Source organism: Elephantulus edwardii, unplaced genomic scaffold, assembly GCF_000299155.1.
Source record: "Elephantulus edwardii isolate Elephantulus edwardi_28Jun2011 unplaced genomic scaffold, EleEdw1.0 scaffold00075, whole genome shotgun sequence".
Taxonomy (NCBI): domain Eukaryota; kingdom Metazoa; phylum Chordata; class Mammalia; order Macroscelidea; family Macroscelididae; genus Elephantulus; species Elephantulus edwardii.
Window position 1 is genome coordinate 6,318,805 of NW_006399825.1, and position 25,676 is coordinate 6,344,480.

Below are 25,676 nucleotides of genomic sequence, written 5' to 3' on the forward strand. Positions count from 1 at the left end.
GGCATCCAATTCCCAAATCAATAAGACAGTTGGTTTAATTACCATTGGAAAATGCTTGTCACTCTTCTGTAGCATCTGGTCCCCACTGGACCCTCATCATTTCCTTCACCTGCTTCCCCCACCGACCAAACAGTGCAGCTCTGCAGCTGCATCCTGGCCCATCCTCACCCTTTTGCCCCCAACCCTCACCTCCTTGTACCCCCAATATGTTTTTCCCAATAATAATTAAAAAAAAAATAAAAGAGCACAAGGGCAGTATGCGCCTGGGGATAAGGCTCAGAGGAAGGAGGCGAGCAACTGGTAAAGTTCAGAAAGGAAGAGGGTGGAGGGATGAATGGAAACAAGAAGCGGAGAAATCGTGGGAGGGACGCTAACACAATGTGCGGTTATTATCAGTTTCACTCAAAAGATCTACAACTGGTTTAATGTATTATCAATCTGCTCTGTAAACTTTCAGAACAAAAAAGATTTATAATAATTAATATAAAAATATACTGATCAATTGGAGTTATTCTACAATTGCCAACATCTAAAAGTATTCTGAAATGACACCTGTTTTTAAAAATATTAATAAAAGCTTGGATGCTAAAAAAAGAATCTGCAGTAAGAACCACAGCGTGAAAGACGAATGTCACAGCTATCCTTAGACCTAACACCCAGGCCTATCCCTTGAAAAAACCTGCTCAGTTACATACCCTGGTAAGGTGACTAGGTGCCTGGATCCTGGTAAGGCCCTGGGTCTCGTCACACATTGGCAGGACCCAATCCCTAAAATTCTGGAGTAAGCTAACATCTCTCTGGGTATCCTTGAAAGCCCGTATAAAAGGAAACTGTCTGCCTGCGTTCCTCTCTCATCCTCTTTGTGAGCGGTCACTTGGCGTCCCTCTCAGGTCCACTAATAAAGGCCTATTCCCTACGTGGGACCAGCTTCTTTATTTTTCTCTCTTGTCCTCAACTCTTATTTTTTTTTAATCTAACAGAGTTATGTACATATAAAGGTGTAGAAACAAACTCTCTTCTTTCAGTTAAGTATTACCAAAATATTTCATAGAGACATATAAATTTAAAACAATCCAAATCAGTCATACTACACTAGTGTAGTTATTAAAATAATCCTCATTTCTGTATATGCAAATATATGAATAAGTAGAATGTCTATTTAACATCAGCCTAAACTGTAAGAGGGAACTCTAGTAGCCTACCTAGTGGGTAAAGAGCTGTGTTGCCAATCCAAAGACAGGTGATTAGAACCCACCAATTGCTCTTCAGGAGGAAACAGACACTCTTCCCATGCTACAGCTGGAGGGCCAGCTAGGAGTGGGTTCCATCTCCACAGCATGTAACAACAAACTACATTAAGCATCTACTTTATGTTACCTTCTTTAAATCTGTTTATTATCCAGTCTACTTGATCCAAAATACTGCGGAAAGTACCTTCATAATCAAGGACTTCTTCTGTGACAGAATTCAGGATCTAAGTTACAAAAACACAAAAGGCATCTATGTCAATTAGAACTTTTTCTGTTATGCAGGATAAACAATACCCTTAACAAGTAACAACCTATTTTAAATTTTTTAATGACATTTTAAAAATGTCATGAGAATGTAAGTAGATATATACATTATGCTAATTATGCTTTATTTTTATTGTTAAGAATATATACAGCTATAACAATACAATTCCAGTTTCTCCATGGAGAATTCAGTGACAATGATCACATTCAAGTTCTGCAATCATTTTCACCCTTCTTTTCTGAGCTATCTCATTGACATAATACTCATTGTTCCATACAGTTCCTATCTAATCTTTTAAGTTGTTTTTTTCAATTTGACTACACAAAGAATCTGAGGTGCGTGGCCTGCCAGGGAGCGTCCTCTGGCCACGCCCGCAGTCCACCTCCTCCCCGGCCCCCTGGTGCAGGCAAGGTGGGAGACATTGACGCCCTGTTTTGGTGCTCCCCAAGCAGCTGCCTTAGCTGGTGAAATGGTGGCGTCGTTGTCGTCGTCATCATTGAGGAAACCGGAAGCCCACAGTGACCCCTGGCAACTCGGGTTTGATTTGGATCCATTTGCAAACCCTGGGGAATTGAAAGTCGTGGGCCAGGGAGGCGGTCCCACCTCGCAGGGCTCCGCACTATCACAGCTATACTGATGGAAGATGACATCTGCATTCTGAACCACGAGAAAGCTCACGAGAGAGACAGAGTGATTCTGGTCTCCATATACTGGGGAGATAAGTATGTTGCTTCGCATTTTGCCCTCATCACGGCATATGAAGACATCAAAAACCAACTGAAGGACTCAGAGAAAGAGAATTAATTCTTTGTTAAAGAAAACAATATGATTTTTGGAAGAAAAGCTTTTAGAAGGTCGATCAGATGAAGAAGCTGCCTCTGTGGGGCGAGAGCAAGTAAATAAGGTTTATCACACATAGAAAGAGGTCTGCATTGATAGGGATAATCTGAAGAGCCAATTGGATAAGATGAATAAAGGCAATTCTGAATCTTTCTAAGTACTGAATGAACAGTCTACAGTCTAAATAAGTAGAACTTCTGCAGCTAAGGACAGAGGTGGAGACTCAGAAGGTGATGAGGAATCTGAATCCACCTTCCTCAAGCTGGGAGGTGGAGAAGTTGAAAGATCCATGTTTTGGAGCAAGAGCTGGAACAGATGAGGAAAAATTGTAACAACCTCGGACAGAGCTGCAGAGATCCAAGCAAACAAATCTCTCTGGCGAAGATAATCTGAGGAGCAGAAATCTCCAAGCATTCAGCATTTTAAGGGATAGCATGCAGCATGCATACTGGGAGTTGGGGAGGGAAATGTCGCATTTACATCTTGTGACCGAAGTCCAAGCTGAACTGCTGAGGAAACGGAAATCCCCAGCTGCAGCCAGGAAAGCCTGTGCTCAAGCAAGGCACACCGACGACCTTGGGAGAGACAGCACAAAACGGCACTTGATGAATTTTACTGCAACATACAAAAGACATGCCCTTCCTCACCAAATGGAAAAGCTCTGCCTCACACCACAGCTTCTCCCTTACCGGAATACACAAAGGCACTGTCAGAGAAAGCAGTTCTCCAGTAATGGACAGGCAATGAAAGAGCCATCCCCAGCCATGGGACACACTTTACGGAACACAACTCCTATGGGAGAAATTCTCTGGAAGATAACTTGTGGATGGTCCCGGGCCCTCCTAAGTCAAGCGAGACCGCCTTTGGAGAAACCAGAAGTGTTGCCTTGCCCAACCTGCTGCCACTGCATTACTTGGATCAATATAATCAGAACTGTCTTTTTTTTTTTTTAAAAAAAAAATTAAATATTTTAAAATTATTAATTTTAATGAAAATTTACAGAGACTTTGTATTTCCATTCATTCATTGTTGCACCACAACTGCCTTTCTAAGAATTAGAAGAGATTTGTGATTGGGCTACAAAGATGCTTTGTTTCCTTCAGGGGCCACTCAAGGAATTATTTAACAAACTGAAAGTAGACTTTGATTAACATTTTGCAATTTTTTGGTATATACACATTTGCACATATTATCCCTTAATTATATAGTTGATTTTTTAGTATGGAAGAAGACCTCAGACTGACAAAGAATCAGTTACATGTTACTAATAAATCCCTGAAGGTGTTTGAGAAAGACTGCTTTTCCCTTTTGAGCACAACTGTAAATTTCTATGTCTCAGATAAAGTAGGGAATTGGATGTTTTGGGACAAAGTTTTATAGAGTGGGATATGCCTAAATAAATCATTTTAAAAAATCATCAAAGAGGACACTCTAAAAATAAAACTCTGTAAGTTGCTTCAAATTGCATAAAAAATAATGTGTTATATATCTGAAAAACAATTACTGTGGAGTATTTTATAATACTCCACCCAAGTTATTCAATCTCTGTATGTCATTGTATTGAAAACTGGCTCTCTCTACTTATCCACAGCTTTATCAGTATGAGAACTGCAATTTGGTTTGTAGGACTTCAAAGAACCTGATCATTAAAGTAACGTCATGAAAGTAAAAAAAAAAAAAAAAGAAAAAAAAAAGAAATAATTTGAACAAGAATGATGTTCAAGGTAGATAATCTTGACTACATAAGCTACACTACTGTTTGATTTTTAAAAGGCTATTGTGTTGTTGTCATGTGCCATCAAGCTGACTGTGACTTACAGTGATCCTATGAACAAAAGAGATAAAGCTTGCCCTATTGGTGCCATCCTCATTATCTGACAAGTTCCAGCCCATTGTTAGTCCATTTTGTTGAGGTCTTACTCTCTTTCCCTGAGCCTCCACCTTTCTAGCATGATATCTTCTTCCAAGGACAGGCTGCTCTTGATAACATGCCCAAAATATTTAAGACAACGTTTCACCATCCTTGCCTCTAGGAACACCCTGGTTGTACTTCCTCCAAGACAGACCTATACTCAGCACTCTTCTCCAATACACAATTCAAAGGCAGTGATTCTTCTCTCATTCTTATAACAACTTTCAGATGCATAGGAAGTAACTGAAAAGACCATGCCCTGGATCAGGTGCACCTTGGTCTTTCAACTGATATCACTGCTCTTAAGCACTTTGGAGACGTCCTTGACAATAGATTTTCCCAATGCAACATGTCTTTTGATTTCTCGATTGTTGTAACGATGGGTATGGACTGTGAATCCAAGGAAAATTAAATCAGTGACAACTTCAATCTTTTCTCCACCTATCATATTATCTACTGGTCCAGTGGTGAGGATTTCTGTATTCTTTTTTTTTTTTTTTTCCTTTAACTTTTTTTTTTTTTTCCCTTTTCTATAATTATATTTTATTAATTTTCATAAACATTTACAGAGATTTTGGGCTTCCACTCATTGTTGCACTATTCTCTCTACCCTCCTCCCAGTTTGTTCTTGTCCAAATGCCACAGTGCTTGTCAAAGCCAGTTCTGATCAATCTTCTTTGTCAGTGTATCCTTTGCCATTCCCTATCACTCCTCCCTGAGAGAGACTTCACCCTGAGTCATAAGGAAAAGGGCACGGCGTATTCTCTTAGCTACTTTCATACTGATGGTTATAGCCTTTGATCTTCTGCAGCAAGTATTTTATAACATTATAAGAAATATTAGATAAACATCAATTACTCTAACAGTAAAAAATACTAAAAACACTTAAAAAGGACGATTACATTATTTAATATATAGCACTAAAGAGCTATAAATTCATTTTCAGATGAAGAAATATGAACATTTAGAATAAAAACTATCTAAGATAAATGCACTGTAAAACAAAAACCAAGTACTTAAACAACTGCTGTATGTATATTACCAAAAACACATAAAATTGTAACACAGTTAAAGCTGGTGTGGGCATATATAACAAAGTTATTATTTCCCTAGAGTATAGCATGTGTTAGTTATAAAATAGGAAATCTGAAGATGGGGATTTGAAGCTTGAATTCTAACAACATGATTTCAAGCACTATTCAGTACTATCAATATGAATGAATGCTCCAGAATGAGTACTAGCAACTCCATTAATAATGGGATATGCATTATCATGGGATATAATTGTATTCCTTGTTATGTATTAAAAATACTTACTGATTTCACACTGATTCCAGGAAAAAAGCCATTGATGACAACATGAACGGAATCCTGCAGCATGGTAGTTCGAAATCTTTCTAGTAAATCTCTCTTAGATCCCAATCCATAAAGTACAATGTTGAATCCTAAGCTGTTAAGAGACAATTTATAAAAATTAAAATTCAGTATCTTCTACTACTAATTTGATAATTAATCCATTTCCTTAACTTAAGGTTACAAAAAATAGAGAAGAATTGGTGTAAATTAATAAACTATATTGATTCCAAAATACATGGTAAAAGGACAAGTGACATGGATTCTTGCTGAAAATAAGGAATACCAAAAGAATGTCTATTTGTGCTTTATTGACTATGTCAAGGCATTTGACTATGTGGATCATAGAAAGTTGTGGCTGACATTGAGAAGAATGGGGATCACAGAGCACTTAATTGTGCTCATGATGAACCTATACCTCCATAAGGAGGCTGCTGCAAACAGAATGGGAACGCTGTATGATTCAAAACTGAGAGAGAGTGCGTCAGGGTTGCAACCTCTCCATACCTATTCTGTATGCTCAGTAAATTATCCAAGAAGCTGGACTCTATGAAGAGGAGTGTGGCATCAGAATTGGAGGGAGATTCATCAATAACCTGCATTATGTAGATAACACAACCTTGGTTGCTGAAAGTGAGAACATGAAGTACTTGTTGCAGAAAATCAAGGAATGCAGCCTTTGGTATGGATTGTATCTCAATGTCAAGAAAACAAAGATTCTTACTACTGGACTGATAGGCAACGTCATGATGCAGGGAGAGAAGAATGAAACTGTCAAAAACTTCATCTTGCTGGAATTCACAATCAACACCCTTGGTACCAACAATCAGGAAATAAGGAGTACACACAGCACCGGGAAAATCTGCAGTTAGGGACCTCTCCAAATTACTAAGGAGTAATAATGTCAGTTTGAGGACTAAGGTGGGTCTGATTCAGGTCAGTCTTTCTGATTATTTGCTATGCATCTGAGAGCTCAATAATGAATAAAGATGACAGAAAAAGAACTGACACCTTGAGCACTGAACATCCCATGGACAGCCAAGAGAATGAACAGACATGTCTTTGAGAGGGTGCAGCTGGAGTGCTCTTTGGAGACAAGAATGATGAGGCTTCACCTCATATACCATGGGCATGTTGCTGGGGGTGCTATTCCTTGGAGAAGGACATGATGGTGGGAAGGGTTGAGGGCTGGCGAAGAAGAGGAAGACCCTCAACCAAGTGGACTGACATGGTGACTGCTGCAATGGGCTCTTGTGTTTCAGAAAGTGTGAGGATGGCACAGCATAGAACAGAGTTCAGATTTTTCACAGGGTTGCTATGATTCGTACTTGACTCAATAGCACCTAACAACAATAACAACACTAAGCTCATCATATCAATTTCTTCAGCGACTTTCTCTCCAGCTTCTATTATTTTTCAAGTGACAGTTGCCCGATGGCAAAAAAGAATATGACAAGGATAAGGCAGTGAAAGTCTCCCAGGCAGAAAGAGATTTTAAATTAACAGTGCCAAAGGTCTCAATAAACTATATAAACTATATATTAAAGATGTAGCTGACTTTATTCCAAAGACAATGAGAATTTTTTTTTTACAATGAGCATTTTTACAAATAACTACTAAGGAATCAACTGAAAGATCTTAAGTAGGAAAAGAAAACAATCTACTTAGAAAGAAAGATCACACTATGAGAATGACCAAAAAGAGGGACAAAACTAGAAGCAATTAGAAAGTTTCCGCAATCTAAACACAAGATGATGATAATGTGAGTTAAGGGGGGGGGAATCACAAGGTATCAAAAGCTTTTTAGGTCAAATAACCATTATTTGGATATTGATTAGCAGTGGATAGTAAAAATTAAGAATAACTCCATTTTTGGGCACAGGTAGCTCTGTGAATGGGATGTTCATTGTGCTGGACAGTGGCTTAGATGGAAATAAAGGGTGTATGATGTTACATTTTATGCACACTGAATCATTTCAAACATACCCAAGTGGAAATCTTCAATATACTCTCAGAAATCCTCAAGTGCTTCTGAGACAAAGGTTGGGTTAGAGATACAGTTAATGGAGTCACTCAGCACATAAAAAACTGAATCTAGAAAATGAACGAGACCATCCAAATCATCAAGTCATAGAGGTCTAGCTGGAAGTCACTGGTACACAATATTTATGTGATCTTCTCTAGTTATACAGGACAAACAAGAAATGAGAGCAGAAAAGAAGGGAGCTCTGGTGGCCTAGTGGCAAGAAGCTTTGCTGCAATCCCAAAGACATGCAATTTGAATCCACCAGATGTTCTGCTGGAGAAGGAAGAGCAATCTGCTTCTGTGCCACTTGGATCTGACTCGACTATACACAAGGAAATAAAAGAGCAGAAAAGAGATAACCATAATAGCGGATTTTGAGATCTAGGGTGAACACCAAAGCAAATCAATTTATTTGTGATATGACATACTCACTAGGAGAAACAATGCGATTAGAATGAAGAACTGCTTTAGAAGCTTATAAAGCAAAGAAGCATAAACCATTTTTGAATGAAGCTGACTTAGCTTGCAAGGAAGACAGTAATTCACTTCCAAGCCATTGACAAAAGACAAACCAACGTTGACAGGGGGCAATTCCTCCATTCATAATGCTTGGTGGCCTGTCTTGTTTTTCACTGCAGTGACACTATATAACTGTGTGTGCATAGTCACATTAGTATAAATCTTAAGTACTTCCTTATACAAAGATCCTTTTAATTTTAAATATGTAAGGAACTATAGTAATAAAAACACTGTTTTGATTTTATTTATTCTCTGAGGTTTTAACAGAAATGTAAATTTAACCGGAGACATCTACAAATGGAAAAAACCAAACATAAAAACAAAAACAAATAAAACAACTATGAGATATCATCTTACCCCAGTCAGAATAGCAAAATTTAACAGAACAGCAAGCACAAATGCTGGCGAAGTTGTAGAGAAACTGGAACTCTTATTCACTGTTGGTGGGAGTGTAAAATGGTGCAACCACTGTGGAAAGTGGTGTGGCGTTTTCTCAAAAGGTTGCAAATAGAGATACCATTTGACCCAGCAACTCCACTATTGGGAATATACCCTAAAGAGACCATAACTGACATCCAAGCAGATATATGCACACCCATGTTTATTGCAAGTAGTTGGGAACAATCGAAGCGCCCATCAACAAACAAATGGATAGGAAAGCTGTGGTATATTCACACAATGGAATACTATGCTGCATTGAAAAACAAGGAACTCATGCAATATTATTCAAAATGGGTGACCCTGGAGGACATTATGCTACGTGAAGTATCTCAATCACAAAGGACAAATACTGCATGATGCCACTGTTGTAAAACAGGACTGACATCAGGGTTGGGAGACTGAGAAAGATGGGTTCAATAACGTATACTGCATTGAAACAGATGAGGGAGAAAACTGTTTCAAAGGGTATGCGATTAGGTATTATTGTAATGACAGGTGTCTAGAGCGAAGGTTACATGATGGAGTGGACCTGGGGGAGGGATTGTAAAACAATGAAAGAATTTTTGTCTTACTTTTATAAGAGGGTAGTGTACTAGGGGGAAGTTTGGGAGGGGAGAAAAGTGCAACAATGAATGAATGGAAATCCAAAGCCTCTGTAAATTTTTACTGAAATTAATATTAAAAAAACACACACAAAAAACCAAAACAGAAACATTTAGGAAATAATTTTTAAAATGGTAAATAATGCTCTCATAAAATTGTGAAGTCTATAAATATAGAGTGAAATTAAAAGAAAAATATACTTTTCACTTTAGGAACTCTAATGTGAAAAACTGGATCAAAACTTAATTGATGTATTTACCAGTCTTGATGTATTAGTGGGTTTAAATACTTTTATGAGTAGCAATTTATGAAAAGACTATTTAATCTACAAATGAGCTGTCATTTTAACAAACTTGTTTCTAAGTGTTCTCAAGTCACCTTCAACTTATAGTGACCTTATAAAAGAACTGATAAAAATCCTTCCCTATAAACTTAGAAAACAAAGTTGTTAAAACTACAGAATCCTGAGAAGAGTCATAAAATTAAGTGACATTTCTACTTCTGAGTAAAAATTTGGAAAGTAGTAAATTTAAATATATATAGGGAAAATGAATTGTTACATTGTTTCCCTTTTAAAATTAAGATATTTATGGATCTTTTGTTTTATAAGAATCTGCAATGATTGGAATACTTACTGTAACTGCAACATCCACTTATGAAATAACTGTTCATACTGTTGATTAAGTTGTTTAAGTTCAGTGGAAAAAGAAGGAGAAACCTTGCACAGTAAGTTACGCAAAGTTTGCTTCAAAAGAAAGAAAACGAATAAAAATCATTCTCAAAACACATATATCAAGCCAATCCAAGCAGAATTTCTGTAGAGGTACAAGTTAGAAGTCATTAGTAGAAATATTTTTTAATCTGGCTCAGCAATGAATATATTAGTTGAATCCACACATTCATGTATCTTAAAGTTTTTAAAACAGTTTTTTAACAATCTTGCTAATAGTATAAATAAATAGTAACAGTGAAGAATCTATTAATCTAGGATTTATACCACTATAAATTCCAAATATAAGACTTTAATTACAAAATAGATCATTAACATAAGGAGATGATTAAATCTGCCTCCCAGCTTTAAACAACAAATCCAGAAACTTTTAAAAAACCTACAGATTTAAAAAAATGTAAAAGCTTAAAACAACAATACAACATGAATTCTCGGAAAATAGAGGTTTTTTTCCATAATTTATCATTATCACTAGGAAAATAAACTTGTATCACTGAAGCGTTCTTCTGAAAGATTTGACAAACTTTTTATCTAAGAGTGGCCAAAGTTTTAAACCTGCAACTACTGTAACGACTCTACTTTTAAAGTAATGTATCTTAATTCTGAAGACTATATTTCCAATTACCATTCTAGGCATTCTGACCTGTACAGTTCTTACTTAACCATACTTCAAGTACAAAACACACGCTTGTCATTAAAGAGATAAAGTACAGTTAGTTCACTGTCTTTTTAACTTTGTGTTCAGCCGCATCACCTGGTGTGACCATTAGATGAGGCAGTCATGTTATCTATCAGGCTTGTTTTGAGGATAGGCTTTAAGAGGTCTTGTGTCTTTCAATCTGATCTCTTAGGATTCTGCCACTGTCTTAAGAATATAACTAAGTCCACTGATTTAAAAAGATACACAAGTGAAGCAAACATGAGAAATAAATGCTCACTGCTACACATTTCTGAGATTATCTCTGTGAGCTTTTCCTAAAATTAGTGGAAGGACAGCCTTCTCTTATTATCATGAAGTGTTTCTTTCACCCTCTTGAAGATCTTTTAGCTGCTATGTCCTACATAGATCTTTTACCTACTATGATTCATTTATCCTATACTGTTGCAGTTCTAGAAAAATGTTATGTAATAAGATGTTAGCATTATATCTTTCTTGGAATAAACTTGCTTTCTTGTAATTTTTTAGCTAGTCTCTGATTATGTATAATTATGCACCATACTACCCAGGTCATGGAAGCTTACTGATACCCCCCTCTTTTTTCTACAGCTGGTCTCAAATCACAGCTTCTATTGCAAAAGCCATGAGCACCTTAAGAAACCATATGTAATTCTGAACTGCAGAGAATAATAAAATCTATCCTCTATGTTCTAGTGAACTATTTCCTCTTTTATGGAAGTATCAGCCAAAATCTCAATTAGGTTAATTATGTGGTCTTTTTAGTATAATGAGCTCCTGGAACTACAGATATAGTAACCTCACTGCTTTACCACAACTGACAGGTTTATAGAACAATGTAAAACCAAATATGCTTCTTTTTTATTTTATTTTATACTGATTTGTTTACAATATGCTCCACTTTTTGCAGTTTATAACCAAGAAGTCAGGCCACAGTCTTTGTTTTATGATGTGTGTTGAAAATGAACGAATGAGTTAAACAAACAAGAGATTAATAAAACACAGATATCAAGGAAATTATCACTGATGATTAGGGACCCAGGAGAATAGGTAAAATAGTAAGAGAAAAGCGGTATCATCATTCTTCTATGTCAAAAAGAGTTCAAAGGTAGAAAGCTATTTATGATTTAGTCAACAAAGTAAATGTATAATGTTTTCATATTAATTAAGGTCCATTTGATTAGGACAAGAATTGTGCTTCTGTAGAACTACTTTTCAAATCTACTGCTTATGTAGCATATTTTTCCAGCTTACAATAAAATTTTGCCTTGAATGTGTTAATCCTTGTAACATACCTGATCCAGTTTAGCTCTTTTTAATTTCTGCAGTGTTCTATCAGAGGTTAAAACTTTTGAACTGCTGTGAGCTTCAAAATATTCTTCTACTAAGTCACTCTGAAAGTGGAAAGACCAAAGTCAGTTCTTAGTAGCTGTTTTATAACAAAAATAGACAACAACAGCAATACAAAATAGAACATATGAAGTTCTTTGATATATGGTATTTTTAAGTTTAAGAAATAGGGTCATAGAAGTGATGAAACAATTAGATTGAAGTAGTAGTCTTCTTCTAAACATGATTCCTAAGTACCAAAGTATAATCTCCACTGAGAGACAATTTTAAAAGACTTTTAAAAACATATCTGGACTTATGGTTGCTCCTGAAATAGTCTGAGAAAATTCATACACTTGTAAAAACTGAAAATGTGGAAGAAGTTAATAGTAAAATAAAAAAGACTTGCCTACTACTGCAGTAAAATTACTCAGTACTTATTCTTTCATCTACAGCAAAGATTAATTTTCAGGGTGGTAGGGAAAGGATGGGATTCAGGCAGTAAGCTTCCTAAATCTTCTCTGAACCTCTTCACAAAGCACTAATAAAATATACCTTTTATCAATGTTCTTCTAAATAAGTCAACATAGGTCTGTGGCTACATCATTCATAATTAACAAAGACTTAAATGTCGCATAGCACCGTCAACGTCTGTCTAGGACAGGAGTACCACAGTTTATACTGTTGTTGTTTTTAGGTTCTGTCAAGTCAACTCTTATTCATAATGACTCGCTGTACAAGAATGAAACAACACCTACTATCATCTTATGCTCATAATTCGGCTGTGAACTCGTTGTGGTCACTACTTCAATCTGTCCCATTGAGGGTCTTCTCTCCTTGACTCTCAAGCATGATGTCCTGTTCCAGACACTGACCCCTTGTGAAAACATGCTCAAAGCATGTGAGATGAAATTTTTCTATCCTTTTCTCTAAGACATGTTCATTTCCCACAACAGTCTACAAATCAACAGCAATACCTGAGTTTAGGAATCAAAACCATGACAAAAAACAAATACACTTGTCTTTTAATTTCCTGGCTGCTGGTATTAAGAGTGCTGTTTGTGGAGCCAAGCAAGCTGAAGCTGTTTGTTAACAATCTTAAACTCTTCACTGTCTATGATGATGCTTCCAAATGGCCTAGTGGTGAGAATCTTTGTATTCTTGATGTTGAGCTTCAATCCATACTACAGCTGCAGTTTTTGACCTTCTGCAGCAACTGCTTCCTCAGTTTTGACAAGCTAGGTTGTGTCATCTACATATCGCAGATAGTTGCGGAATCTTCCTCCAATCCTGATGACACATTCCTCCTTATTAAGACAAGCGTTCCAGATGATCTAGTCCACATATAGATTGAAAAGGTATGGAGAGAATATGCATCCCTGGTGTACACCTTTCCTGATTTTCATCCATGAAGTGCTTCCTTGCTCTGGTATAGGTTTCACATAAGCACTATCAAGTGTTCTGAGATTCCAATCCTTCTCAGAGTTAGCCAGTTTGTTATGATTCATACAGTCAAATACCTTTGTATAGTCAATGAAACACAGTCAGTCCTCCTGTCTAACATTGGCTATAATGTCTCCAGGGCCATGACCTCTTCTAAACCCAACCTACACATCTGGCAGTTATCTGTTGATGTGTTACTATTTGAATCATTTTCAGCAGAATCTTGCTTGTATGTGGTATTAGTGATATTGTTTGATAATTTCTACACTGTCTGGTCACCTTTTATCAGAATGGGAATAAATATGGATCTCTTTCAGGCAGTTGGTCAGTTGGCTGTCCTCCAGATTTCTTGGCAACCTTGTGAGCGCATCCAGGGCAGCATCTGTTTGTTGAAATATATGTGATATTAGTGATATTGTGTGATAATTTCCACACTGCCTGGTCACCTATCTTCAGAATGGGAATAAATATGGATCTCTTTCAGGCAATTAGTCAGGTGGCTGTCCTCCAGATTTCTTGGCACAGCCTTGTGAGCACATCCAGGGCAGCATCTATTTGTTGAAATATATCAAGTGGTAAACCATCAATTGCTGGGGCCTTGTTTTTTGCCAATTCCTTCAGAGCAGCTTGAACTTTGTCCTCAGCCAATTCTTTCTGGCATATTGATTCCTTGTACTCCTTCAACCTATTTTATTTCCTTCCTTCTTCTTTTGATGCTTCCTGGGTCATTCAGCATTCTGCCCACAGAATCCTTAAATACTGCAACTCGAGGCTTGACTCTGTTCAGTAACTTCAGCTTAAAAAATGCTGAGCAAGCTCGTCCCTTTTTATTTTCCACTCTAGCTCTTTATACATTTCATGATAATATTTTGCTTTGTCTTCTCATGCTCCCCTTTGAAATGTTCTGTTCAGTTCATTTACATATTCTTTCCTTTGCTTTGGCTTCTCGGTGCTCTGGTGCAACATACGGGGTCCCGTCTGACATCCATTTTGGTCTTTTCTTCTTCTGCTGTCTTTGTAATGATCTTTTGCATTCTTCATAGTTGATAGTCTTGATATCCTCCCACAGCATAATGAGATGACATTATGCTGAGTAAAATATCTCACTTGCAAAAGGTCAAATATTGCATAACAGCTGAGGGAAAGAACTGTTTAAAAGGAATACATGATTATGCATTATATGTTTGACAACAATTTGGAATAAGAGGTGCATTGTAACGTGTACTGAGGGATGAGCGAGAAAATTTTGCAACAATGAACGAATAAAAATCCAACTTTTCTGAAAACTTGTTAAAATAACAATAAAATGCATTAAAAATAGTAAAAATGACTATATAAAAATATGGGAAATAGAAGTTTACAAAAGATGCAAATTTAATTGTTCACTAGGATTTTTATTTTAAATATAAATGTACACATTTGTTTAAAAGACTGAGAGAAAATAAGAAAAATGATGAGATATTTAGAAAGACTGGATTATAAATTACTTTTCTTCTTAAACTTCCTGTAATAAATTTTTATGTTAGGTTAAAAATATCCTACTTACTGTTTTATCTCCCTTTATTTTCTTAGAATGTGTTTCTTTGCAAACAGATGGAACTATTCTGTTCTGGTCTTGAATTTTTGAACTCAGTATGACTTCGTTAGTGTTTTCATATTCCTGTGCAACTCCTTCATCATCCTCTGAGTTGGAAGCAGAATATTCACTTTCACTCTCCGAAAGAGAACTTGGAACTGTGGGGGGAAAGAAAAACCTGGGACTATCTGACAGCTTGACAGAAAAATATTATGGAGTTACATGTGGGCTTTGAAGTAAGAGTTCCAATTCTGATTTTATCATTACCTGCTCATGATTATACCAAAGCAAGTTACGTAAACTATCTGGTGCTTACTCAGTTCATTTGTCAAATATGCCTAATAATGTCTAATTTAATGTAGTGTTAAGGTACCTAAGAAAGGCTGACACTGACACTCAGTGGGAACTTCCTATTTATATAAAATATGGCAATGGCCCCAATCAAGGGAATGAATAGTTACAACTGTCCTTTTCTTTCTGCCTTTTCTGTCCTCGTCTGTTTTCCTGAACTCTCACTACTGCCGAGAGTTGATGTAATATTAAGCAGCCTTAACAGCTGACTACTTAACCATTTAATTAGATGTTATCTTTTAAAACACTTACTCTAAAAAAAACCCAAAAACACCAAACCAACAAAAAACAACTTACTTTAAAAAGGAATACATACCTATTACTCTTTTCCTTAAACTTCTACGAGTTGTTTCTACATTCTGTGAGTGGAGAAAAAAAGAAGTGCATTATAGTCATATAGTAATAATGACATGGAAAATTGATGGCTGGCCTGAAAGACACTAGGGGGAAAAATATTATGCTTTAGAAGATGGGTTTCAAAGCTTTTAGAAAGGTAAAGACTATTTTGTAGGGAAAAATAAATAAGACAGCAACAAAAACAAACTCCAAAGGAATTCTGAGTGATTCTTGAAACTATATTCTAGAACACAGCATGAAGTTAGGGAAAAACAGAAATATATTAGCCTTGTAAGCTACTTTCACACCTAGATTAGCAGATTTTTAAAAAAATAATATCAATTGTTAATATTACGTACAGAATATGAGTATACATGGAAACAAGAAACTCATGCATGCTGGATATTTATTGGTGATAAAGTACTATACTGTTAGAAGGAAAGAAACATTTTTATTTTTTACTACCCTATCTTTTAATTTTAAAATACTTCACAGATACATAAAGAACTATATATTCCAAGAACTATATTTATATATTAATTTATATAATAAAATATATTTATATATTAAACTAATATTTATCTATTAAAGAACTATATTTCTCTTCCTCGAAGAATATAAAACTTTACCATCATATTTCTAGTACATGCTAATTTTTAACAATACCAATTAGATATTTTTTAAAGTATCTGTGTTTTTGTGCCACCTGAAAATATAACAAAAAAGTCTGTTCTTATGGTAATTTATTAGAACCAGTTACAAATGCAAATAAAATCTAATTTAAAAATGTCTAATATTTTTGGTCAGAACTCTCAAAATATTATTTTGCTGTCTTGATCCAATATACACATGCAAATATAACTGAAATAAATGAGGAAAAAGCAATAGTTTAAAATAGAAAATTTCTTTTTTTATTTCTTAAAAATGCAGTTCATATTCTGCCAAATTGTTTTCAAGATTGAAATAATCTGCACTCACAAGGCTTAATTATCAGGTTTAAGAACAGAAAGAGAGCTCTGGTGGCCAACTGGTAAGGAGTTGCATTTCCAATCCACAGGTATGTAGTTCAAACCCACCAGCTGCTCTTCAGGGGGGAAAATGAATAATCTCTTCTTGTGTAATTAACAAGCTCTGAAAACCTGCTGAAGAGTCAGTACTGGTCTCACTACCACATTACAAGAACAAGAATTAAAAGCACCTATGTTAAAATAACAATGTTTTGAAAAAATTCTTGCTCAAGCACATAAGGCTATAAATGAGTCAGTCAGTGTTAGCTACAGGAAATTTTTTCAAGTGAGTTTTATCTAAACAATTTGTTCATTTGGGCAAACCATTCTCGTATCAGGGCACATTTACTCACTAGGGCAAACAGCTTGCTTATCAAATAACAGTTTATATATCAAGACTCACTGCCTTTCTTTACTTTATCCACTAACTCTAAAATAACATGTCATGAATTTACCCTATCAGTTCTTTCTTAAACCAACTTAGCCTAGATTACCTAAATGTCTGCACTGACCATAATCATTGCCTTAAATGTTCATACCCATACTCTTTCCAAAGCATGACTAAACCCATGGTCCACTCTTACCATTCTTATACCCTAAACCTTGAATCACTAATGTCTAAGATTCCTCCACATCTACATAGGCTTATCCATACCCAACAAGATCTGTTTGACAAGGTATGATGAAAACTAAAAGCACTGCAATATAAGAGCAGGTTAAATATTATAAATCCTTTTCAATAACTCTGAAAAAATGTGCCCATTTTATAAACAATGTTGGTGTTCAAATAGAATTTTCAGGGCAATTCTACTAAGTTGAAAATAGGCAAGGACAGTGCTGACACAGCAGGAAAAGCCCAAGAGTTGGGTCCAATAGACCCTGCTTAAGTTTCAAGCTTTTCTCCTTCCTTAATTGGTAAACTCAGGTAAGTCACTTAACCTTTTCTAAGGTTCAAATTCTTCACCTAGAGGTAAGTAGGTAATTTGACCATTACCTGTAAAAATATAAAGCATTATATAAATTAAGAGACAAATAGTGAGTTAAGCCTTACTTTGAAACACTTGAGTCTTTATTTGCTTTAGTCAATTGCTTACCTTCAGCTCAACTTTGTCTGAAGTAGAATGCCCTATTGAACAAAACAAAAGCCATGACTTATTACAAGTATATATGACTACGAGTCGTATATATGACTACAAGTCGTATATATGACTACGAGTCATATATATGACTATGAGTCAGAGGAGGAAGCACTGAACTTCCAGAGTAAAAAATCTGTATATAATTTACAGTAAACACTTAAACAAGGGTTTGCACAGTTCCACGGACATTAGATTTTCTTATTGCTACTACAGTGAGCTCAAATGTTGTGAATATTCACTTAAAGTTGAATGAAAGTTTCAACACAATAGGACACAAAAATCTTAGCATAAGAAGAGAGCAGTAGTGGCTCTGAAGTTCAAACCCCTGTTGTTGAAGGGTTAAGTGCATTTTACATTCCATCACAAAGCCAACATTTCTAGGTTAATCTTTGCAAGAGGAATAGGATTAAAAAACCAGAGTTTAAGTAGACCTGAAGTTCATACTCTGTTGTCCACTGATTGACTGTATTTCACATTCAATAGTGGTTTAATTTTATTAAAAACAAACCTGTCTGGTGCCACTGTTGTAGAATGGGTCTGATATCAGGGTGGGGGTATGACAGAAAACACTGGATAAATTATGTATATTGTATTGAAACAGATGAGGGAAAGAACAGATTAGAAGTGATATATGATTGAGTATTATGGTTAGCACAGGAATCCAGAATTAAAGTTGCATAGAGAAGTGTACTCGGGGTGGGGGGTGGGGGGAAGGGACGTGGGAATTGTATACTAATGAGGGAATTTTTTTCCTTTTTTTTTTTTTTCTCTTTGGAGGGGGAAGCAAGCTGGTGGGGAGGGGTGGGCAAGGAGAAAATTGCGGCAATGAATGAATGGAAATCCAAAACCTTTGTAAAAAATAAATAAATAAACAAATAAATTTAAAAAAAAAACAAACAAACCCTCTCACTGTTAATTTTAAAATTACTTCCTTTAGTGACAACTATTTTCTACATTTCTTTATTTAGCATTAGAACAAGCAAAAAAAAATGAAGCCATTTTCATTGTTCATTATTAAAAAGTACATTTAGGTATACTAGAGCATTCAAAAACAATTTCTCAGCAACTCTTCACAATACTAGACTTCCAAATTCTCAAAGCCTTATCCAAATGTAATTTGCCAAAGCAAATCTTTCATGAACATTTATTTGGCTAACTCAAACTAATGACAATGGGACTTGCTGTAGTTGGGCACGTCAATTGTACAGTATCAGCTGGCACAGACAGTGTCCCCTTTTATTGACTGCTGATTACTGGCATACTAATGCACATAAGTGGTTATATTAATTACATTTGCTGGATGAAGTGACAAAGTAAAAAAAGAAAATACGTAAAATTTACCTCGACAAGTAAAAAAAATAGTATTTTAAAACTGGAAGCAACTATCAAAATCCTCTTCAAAGAACTGAAGCCTTACCTTTGCTACTTTGAGGAATGTTTATTGCTTCTTCAGGATCATCCTTCAAATTGCAGGAAACAATTTTTCTTGGTGTTTTTGCTAATTCTGAAGCTGTAAAGAGACATAATTGTTTTAAGGTTTAAAAACCCGTGTCAAGCGTTTATTATTACTCTTGAGACAGAATTTCTTTAAAAAAAAAATCATGAACAGTAGATGATACAGAGGGAAATAGCCTTATTTTATTTCTATAAATGCTTTTAAAAAACCCCAAAACTAAACCTGCCTTCTACTTCTATAAAAAAGATAAAACCAGGGAGCTCTGGCAGTCTAGTGGAAAGAAGCTGTACTGGAATCTTAGAGATATACAGTCTGAATCCACCAGACGCTCTGCTGGAGGAGGGGGCAATCTCCTCCTGTACCAGTCAAATTCAATTTGATGGTACACACACATCATCATCATCATAATACATACATACATATATATGTGTTTGTGTGTAGGTAGGTAGGTAGGTAGGTAGGTAGGTAGGTAGGTAGATAGATAGATAGATAGATAGATAGACAGATAGATAAAACCTTATGAAGCTATGGCGGCACAATCCCTAACATCTTGCACTGTTAAAAGGTAAAACTACTGGAGCAGAATGATTACTCAGAAGCAAAGAAAACAAGGGCTTACTAATGCTTTGGCATTATCATTTTATAGCAAACAATTTCACACAGGTTTCACCATATTAAAGATATGAAACTGTCCACTACCGAGTAGTACATAAGTAGTACACAGACAAATCTATGCTTACCTTGCTTACTGAGTAATCTGGTACTGAAACTGGTCCATATTAAAGAGTATTACTGAATTCTGTGGAACAGAACTTCAAATTTATATGGCAACCAGACTTACTGGTTCCATTAAGACTAATCTAATGCCCGCAAATAATTTTTTTTAATTGTAGTTATTTTTTTTTCTTTTAGTAATTTTAATGAACATTTACAAAGATTTTGGATTTCCATTCATTCGTTGCTGCACTTCTCTCCCCGCCCAACCCTGTTCACTCCTCTCTTTGAAAAGTAAAAGAAACACTCCCTCCCTGGTACACAATCCCCCCACACCCCTCCCACCACCCCAAGTACATTCCACTATGCAACCTTAATTGTGGACTCTTGTGACAACCATAATACCCTATCATACATCGCTTTTAAATTATTCTCTCCCTCATCTGTTTCAGTGCAGTATACACAATTTATCCAGTTTTTCTCAGTCTTACCCCAACCCTGATATCAGTCCCATTTTACAGCAGTGGCACCATGCAATATTTGTCCTTTTGCGACTAAGATATTTCACTAAGCATAATGTCCTCCAGGGTCACCCATTTTGAATATTGCATGAGTTCCTTGTTTTTCAATGCAGCGTAGTATTCCATTGTGTGAATATACCACAGCTTCTCTATCCATTCGTTTGTTTATGGGCACTGGGTTGTTTCCAGCTCCTTGCTATTGTGAACAAAGCCACGATAAACATGGGTGTGCATATATCTGCTTGGATGTCAGTTATGGTCTCTTTGGGGTATATTCCCAGTAGTGGAATTGCTGGGTCAAATGCTATCTCTATTTGCAACTTTTTGAGAAAGCGCCATAACGCCTTCCACAGTGGTTGCACCATTTTACACTCCCACCAACAGTGAATAAGGCTTCCAGTTTCTCCACAACCTCGCCAGCATTTGTTGCTTGCTGTTCTGTTAAATTTTGCTATTCTGACTGGGGTGAGATGGTATCTCATAGTTGTTTTGTGCAAATAATTTTTAAAACTTGAAACTACCCCATGGAACCATTATTAAACTAAACAGTACAGCCCTGTGGAGTCTCTCTCTCATTATGGCTTTTCTAGCGTGGATGACTAAGTGGAGGGATGGGACTATGCAAGTGAGGCATGTTGGCTTATCCACAAAGGGACTGACTATCTACCATTCCACAAGGGGATTGGTCAGTCTCAACAATCTACAAGAGGATTCACTAGTCTTGCCAATAAATTGAACAGCTCTTGCTGCAGAGAATAGAAGATCTTCCCTACACAGAAAAGAGATTTCTTCCCCCAACCAGAGAACAGAGACCACCCCCAACCTAGTGAAATGTACATGCTTTGGGATGAGAGCAGCAGCAACTGGAGAACTGATGTGAGATGAGACTTTGCAGGGGTGGGAGCCAATACTGGTAGGTCTGAGAACTTTGTTGGACAGCTGTGGATGGGAAGCCTATACTGGCAAGACTGAGAACTTGGGAACACTTAAAGCCATAAGACTGAAGGCTGAGGTGCCTGTGTGCACATTTTGGGATCTGTCTTGACTATCTTCTATTATTAATCTGAATTATCATTTGTTTTACTTTCCCAGTATGGTTCTGTGTGGTCTCTGTGCTGTCACACCAGATTTTGGACCTACAAAAGCAGTAAGGCTGGTGCTGAAATGAGTAGAAAGAGGTATTGGGAGCTTGGGGAACATGTCTGACTCATGGGAATTGGTCTTGTCTTACTGATGCTGTGGGTGGGGACAGTTTCTCTCTATAAAACTGGTAAAGGTATGATATGGCATTCCCCATGTGGCCCTTGCTCTTTTTACAATCCAATTAATAAAGAAAGCCTGGGTTGAGGATAACATTCTTAGAAAAATAAGCTTTATGAGTATTATAAACTGACAAAAGTTGATTTAAAGCCCAGATGAGAACTTCAATGGATGGAAAATGATGAAACATGGAGTAGAAAAGTGTCAAAACATGAAGTATGGAAGTAATGTTATTGAACAAGTAGAAATTGTGAACAGATGTGTATTTGGTTGTATACTGCCACCAAAAAATCTAAAATTTTAAAAAAGATTATTACTGCTTTCACTTCTAATCAAGAACTCTGATCTTGCTGCTTCCTTTAATTATTGCACTCTGTTTCATTACTCTCCATGGCCAAATCTACATTTATTTCCCTATCACATATATTTAAAGCACATCTTTGCCAGGAGGTGAGAAAGGACCAGGAAGAAGGTTCTATGATCAAATGAAAGCTGTGCATAGTTAAATATTTACTTTAAAATCCCTTAAAATCTACCATAGAATATGGAATATTTTGTATCTACAATTCTACTATCTAAATAATGCATAAAATATACAGCATTGAAGAGATGGCTATTTTATATGATTATTACCATTAGTTACAGCTAATATGTGAGCATTAGATGAAATAGTTTCTTTATTATGAAAGGCTTTTTACTTTTGAATTAGGTGAAGGTTTACAGAGTTGATAAATTTCCCATTCAAGAATTCATTTTGTTTTATATCCGTGATTGCAACCCTCACAATATAAAATGACTGATAAGCAAATTGTTCAAGAACCTGGATTTTATGAATTATGCAGCATCAGGATCAGGGTGTGATCTTTCTCTGATCCTCCACTTTTTCTCGCATGATGTCCTTTCCCAAGGATGACTCCTGATAACATGCCCAGAGTACATAAGACCATCCTTGCCTCGAAGGAGAACTCTCTACCTGTACTTCCTTCAAGGCAAAATTGCTTATTCTTTTAGTAGTTCATAGACTACTTAGGACTCTTTACTGACACTGTAATTCAAAGGTGCTGATTCTTCCTGTGCTGTCCTTATCCACTGTTCATCTTTAAGATTCATAGAAAGCAAATGAAAATATCTCATGACAATTTCCACATAATGCTCTTTATGCTCAAACTCTTTGTTCCTTTCTATCATTCACCACAGTTTTTCAATCTTTACTTGAAAGCATTCTTTTTTTAGATCATAATGCATGATTTTGACTTCTGTTAGCTCCATTTCTTCTTCAGTACTCTCATATTTCCGACAACATTCAACCTGTAAGACTGCCTAAGTTTCTGCTTAGGTTCTCTCTGTACCTCTATTTTAAAAAAAAAAATTTATTATTAATTTCAATGAAAATTTACAGGGACTTCGGATTTCCATTCATTCATTGTTGCACTTTTCTTCCCTCCCAACCCTCCCTCCTGTACCTCTATTTTTGTGATAAAATATATAACAAAAAATTTGCCATTTCAATAATTTTTACGCAAGCAATTCACTTCTCTGATTTTATAAAGTCTTCCAGTTCTTCAGAGAGTGCTTCTAACTCCAAGTATTGGTTAGCCTATACCTTCTTAGTCAGTGTATCGTCTTGTTGCTGTGTACCATCAAGCTGGAGCTGACCCTCCAGTGGGTGTCCAGAGGCACTTAATCACGTGGGAGGAGACTGCCCATCCTTTTGTGAAGCGCTGGTGGCTTCAAACCACATATCTTCATGATTGTAGAAGTTTCTTGCCACTAAGGCACCAGAGCTCTCTACATTCTCTTATAAATATTAACTTCTTGTTGTTATGTGCCGTCGAGTTGCTTGCGACTCATAGCGACCCTATGTACAACAGCCCTAAACTCTGCTCTGTCCTGTGCCAATTGCACTGTCTCTGACACTCCCATCCCAATTATCCCAGTCATTGAATCAATCCACCTCATAGAGGGCCTTCCACTCCTGCACCATCCCTCCCCCTCCCAAGCATGATGTCCTTCTCCAAGGACCGGTCTCTCCTCACAACATGTCCAAAGTATGTTAGACGGAGCCTCAGAATCCTTGCCTCCAAGGAGAAACCGGGTTTAACCCTTTCCAGGACAAATCTGTTTGTTTTCCTAGCAGTCCATGGTATTCTCAATACTCTTCTCCAGCACCACAGCTCAAAGGCATCAATTCTCCTTCTATCCTACTTGGTCATTGTCCAACTCTCTGATGCATAACAAGTGATTGCGAAGACCATGGCCTGTATCAGACACACCTTAGTCTCCAGAGAGACACCAATGCTCTTTAGTACTTTGGAGAGGTCCCTAACAGCAGACTTTCCCATGGCAATGTGCCTTTTAATTTCCTGGCTGCTGGTGCCAAGACTGTTGACTGTGGAGCCAAGCAAACTAAAGCTGTGTACAATCTCAATCTCTTCACCATCCATCCTGATGCTGCCAATTGGTCCAGTGGTGAGAATCTTTGTCTTCTTGACATTGAGCCTCAATCCATACTTAGAAAAGATATATTAACTTAGAGAATCCAGAAAAGTAACATACCTAGTTTAGCCATCTTTTCAGGTGGTTTTCTATTTTGAAAAGAATAAACTTTACTTGCATCACCTATAGCAGAGCCGTTTTTCAAAGATTCTGAAAGAAAAACACAACATGCATTTATGAAAAAAGGAGAAGAAAACATACAAAATTTAAGTTAAAAACTTAGTATTTGTATTCCCTGTTGCCTTTCATAAGTCTCCTCTACCAATATAAAAACTCAAACTAAACTAATTGGATGTTTTTCTTTTTAGGATTAGGGTCTAGATAGGGAAAAATTCAAGCTTTTATTCAGAATATGTCCTAAATGGAAACTCCCTCTGGAGACATTTTGGTTCATCTGTGGGCTTTCCAATAATATGCCATTTCTAAGTCTTGGTTTAAAAAGATGATCTGAGCTAAATTTCATCTTAAAAGTCTAGAACTGGGAAACTGAAAAAAATCCAAATCACAAAAAAAGCCAAGTAATTGAACTCTGAGAACTAACCCGAGGATTGAGATCTAAGGAAAGGTGACAGAAAAGTTAGAAGAAGTTATGATGGATATTAATAATCCAAGTACAAAGAGAGTGAAAACCATAAAATATAAATGAAGGAGACAGGTGACATAGAAAGAGTAGAGCAGGCACATAGAAAGGATACAAGAGAAACTAGAAAAATCAAGACTGAGAAAAGTCTCCCACCTTTAAATATTATTACAATTTAAACACCTCAATTTTCAGCAATACTGATTACTTTCTTTAATCTTTATTTTTTAAAAAACAATCTAGAATACATTTTGCTCTTAGCATCCAGAAAAATCTGAATAATTCAAGTCTAAAAAACATTTTTAGTATGACAGATACTGGCTTTAGTGTAAGAAAATCAAGTAACAAAACCACAAATGGCATTAGCATACCTGAATTTAGTTAACACTACTTCCTGAAATGATGCTTCCAACTATATCTCTTAACAAGAAGGAAATAATGAAGTACCTTGCTCTATAGGATTACTTTAAAATTAGTTAAAAGTACAAAAATAACTTCAAATTACAACTTTTAGAATGATTACTCTGCAGAGTTCTCCTTAAACATGCAACACTGATTTTTGTTTAAGAAATAACAGAGACAGGAGAACTCTGGTGGCCTAGTGGCAAGAAGCTGCACTGCAATCCCAGAGGTGCGCAGTTCGAATCCACCAGATGCTCTGCTGAAGGATGGACAATCCCCTCCTGTACCAGTCATATCTGATTTGACGGTACACACATAAAAATTTATAATTTTTTTTTTTAAAAGAAAGAACAAACAAAGGGAGCTCTGGTGGCCTAGTGGCAAGAAGCTGCTCTGCAATCCCAGAGGTACATGGTTCGATTCCACCAGATGCTCTTCTGGAGAAGGAGGG

General features: G+C 36.4%; 1 protein-coding gene across 1 annotated transcript in view; it reads right to left on the minus strand.

Annotated features, from left to right (window-relative positions):
* ORC2 (origin recognition complex, subunit 2) overlaps window positions 1-25,676 on the minus strand; it is a 50,912-nt gene that overhangs the window by 24,133 nt on the left and 1,103 nt on the right. Inside the window, exons 3-11 of the mRNA XM_006889079.1 lie at window positions 24,304-24,393; window positions 19,214-19,306; window positions 17,752-17,783; window positions 15,631-15,673; window positions 14,934-15,121; window positions 11,911-12,009; window positions 9,845-9,954; window positions 5,585-5,717; window positions 1,378-1,474 (exon numbers count right to left, since the gene is read on the minus strand). Coding sequence (XP_006889141.1) covers window positions 1,378-1,474; window positions 5,585-5,717; window positions 9,845-9,954; window positions 11,911-12,009; window positions 14,934-15,121; window positions 15,631-15,673; window positions 17,752-17,783; window positions 19,214-19,306; window positions 24,304-24,393 — 885 coding nt within the window. The remainder of the gene's footprint in view (window positions 1-1,377; window positions 1,475-5,584; window positions 5,718-9,844; window positions 9,955-11,910; window positions 12,010-14,933; window positions 15,122-15,630; window positions 15,674-17,751; window positions 17,784-19,213; window positions 19,307-24,303; window positions 24,394-25,676) is intronic.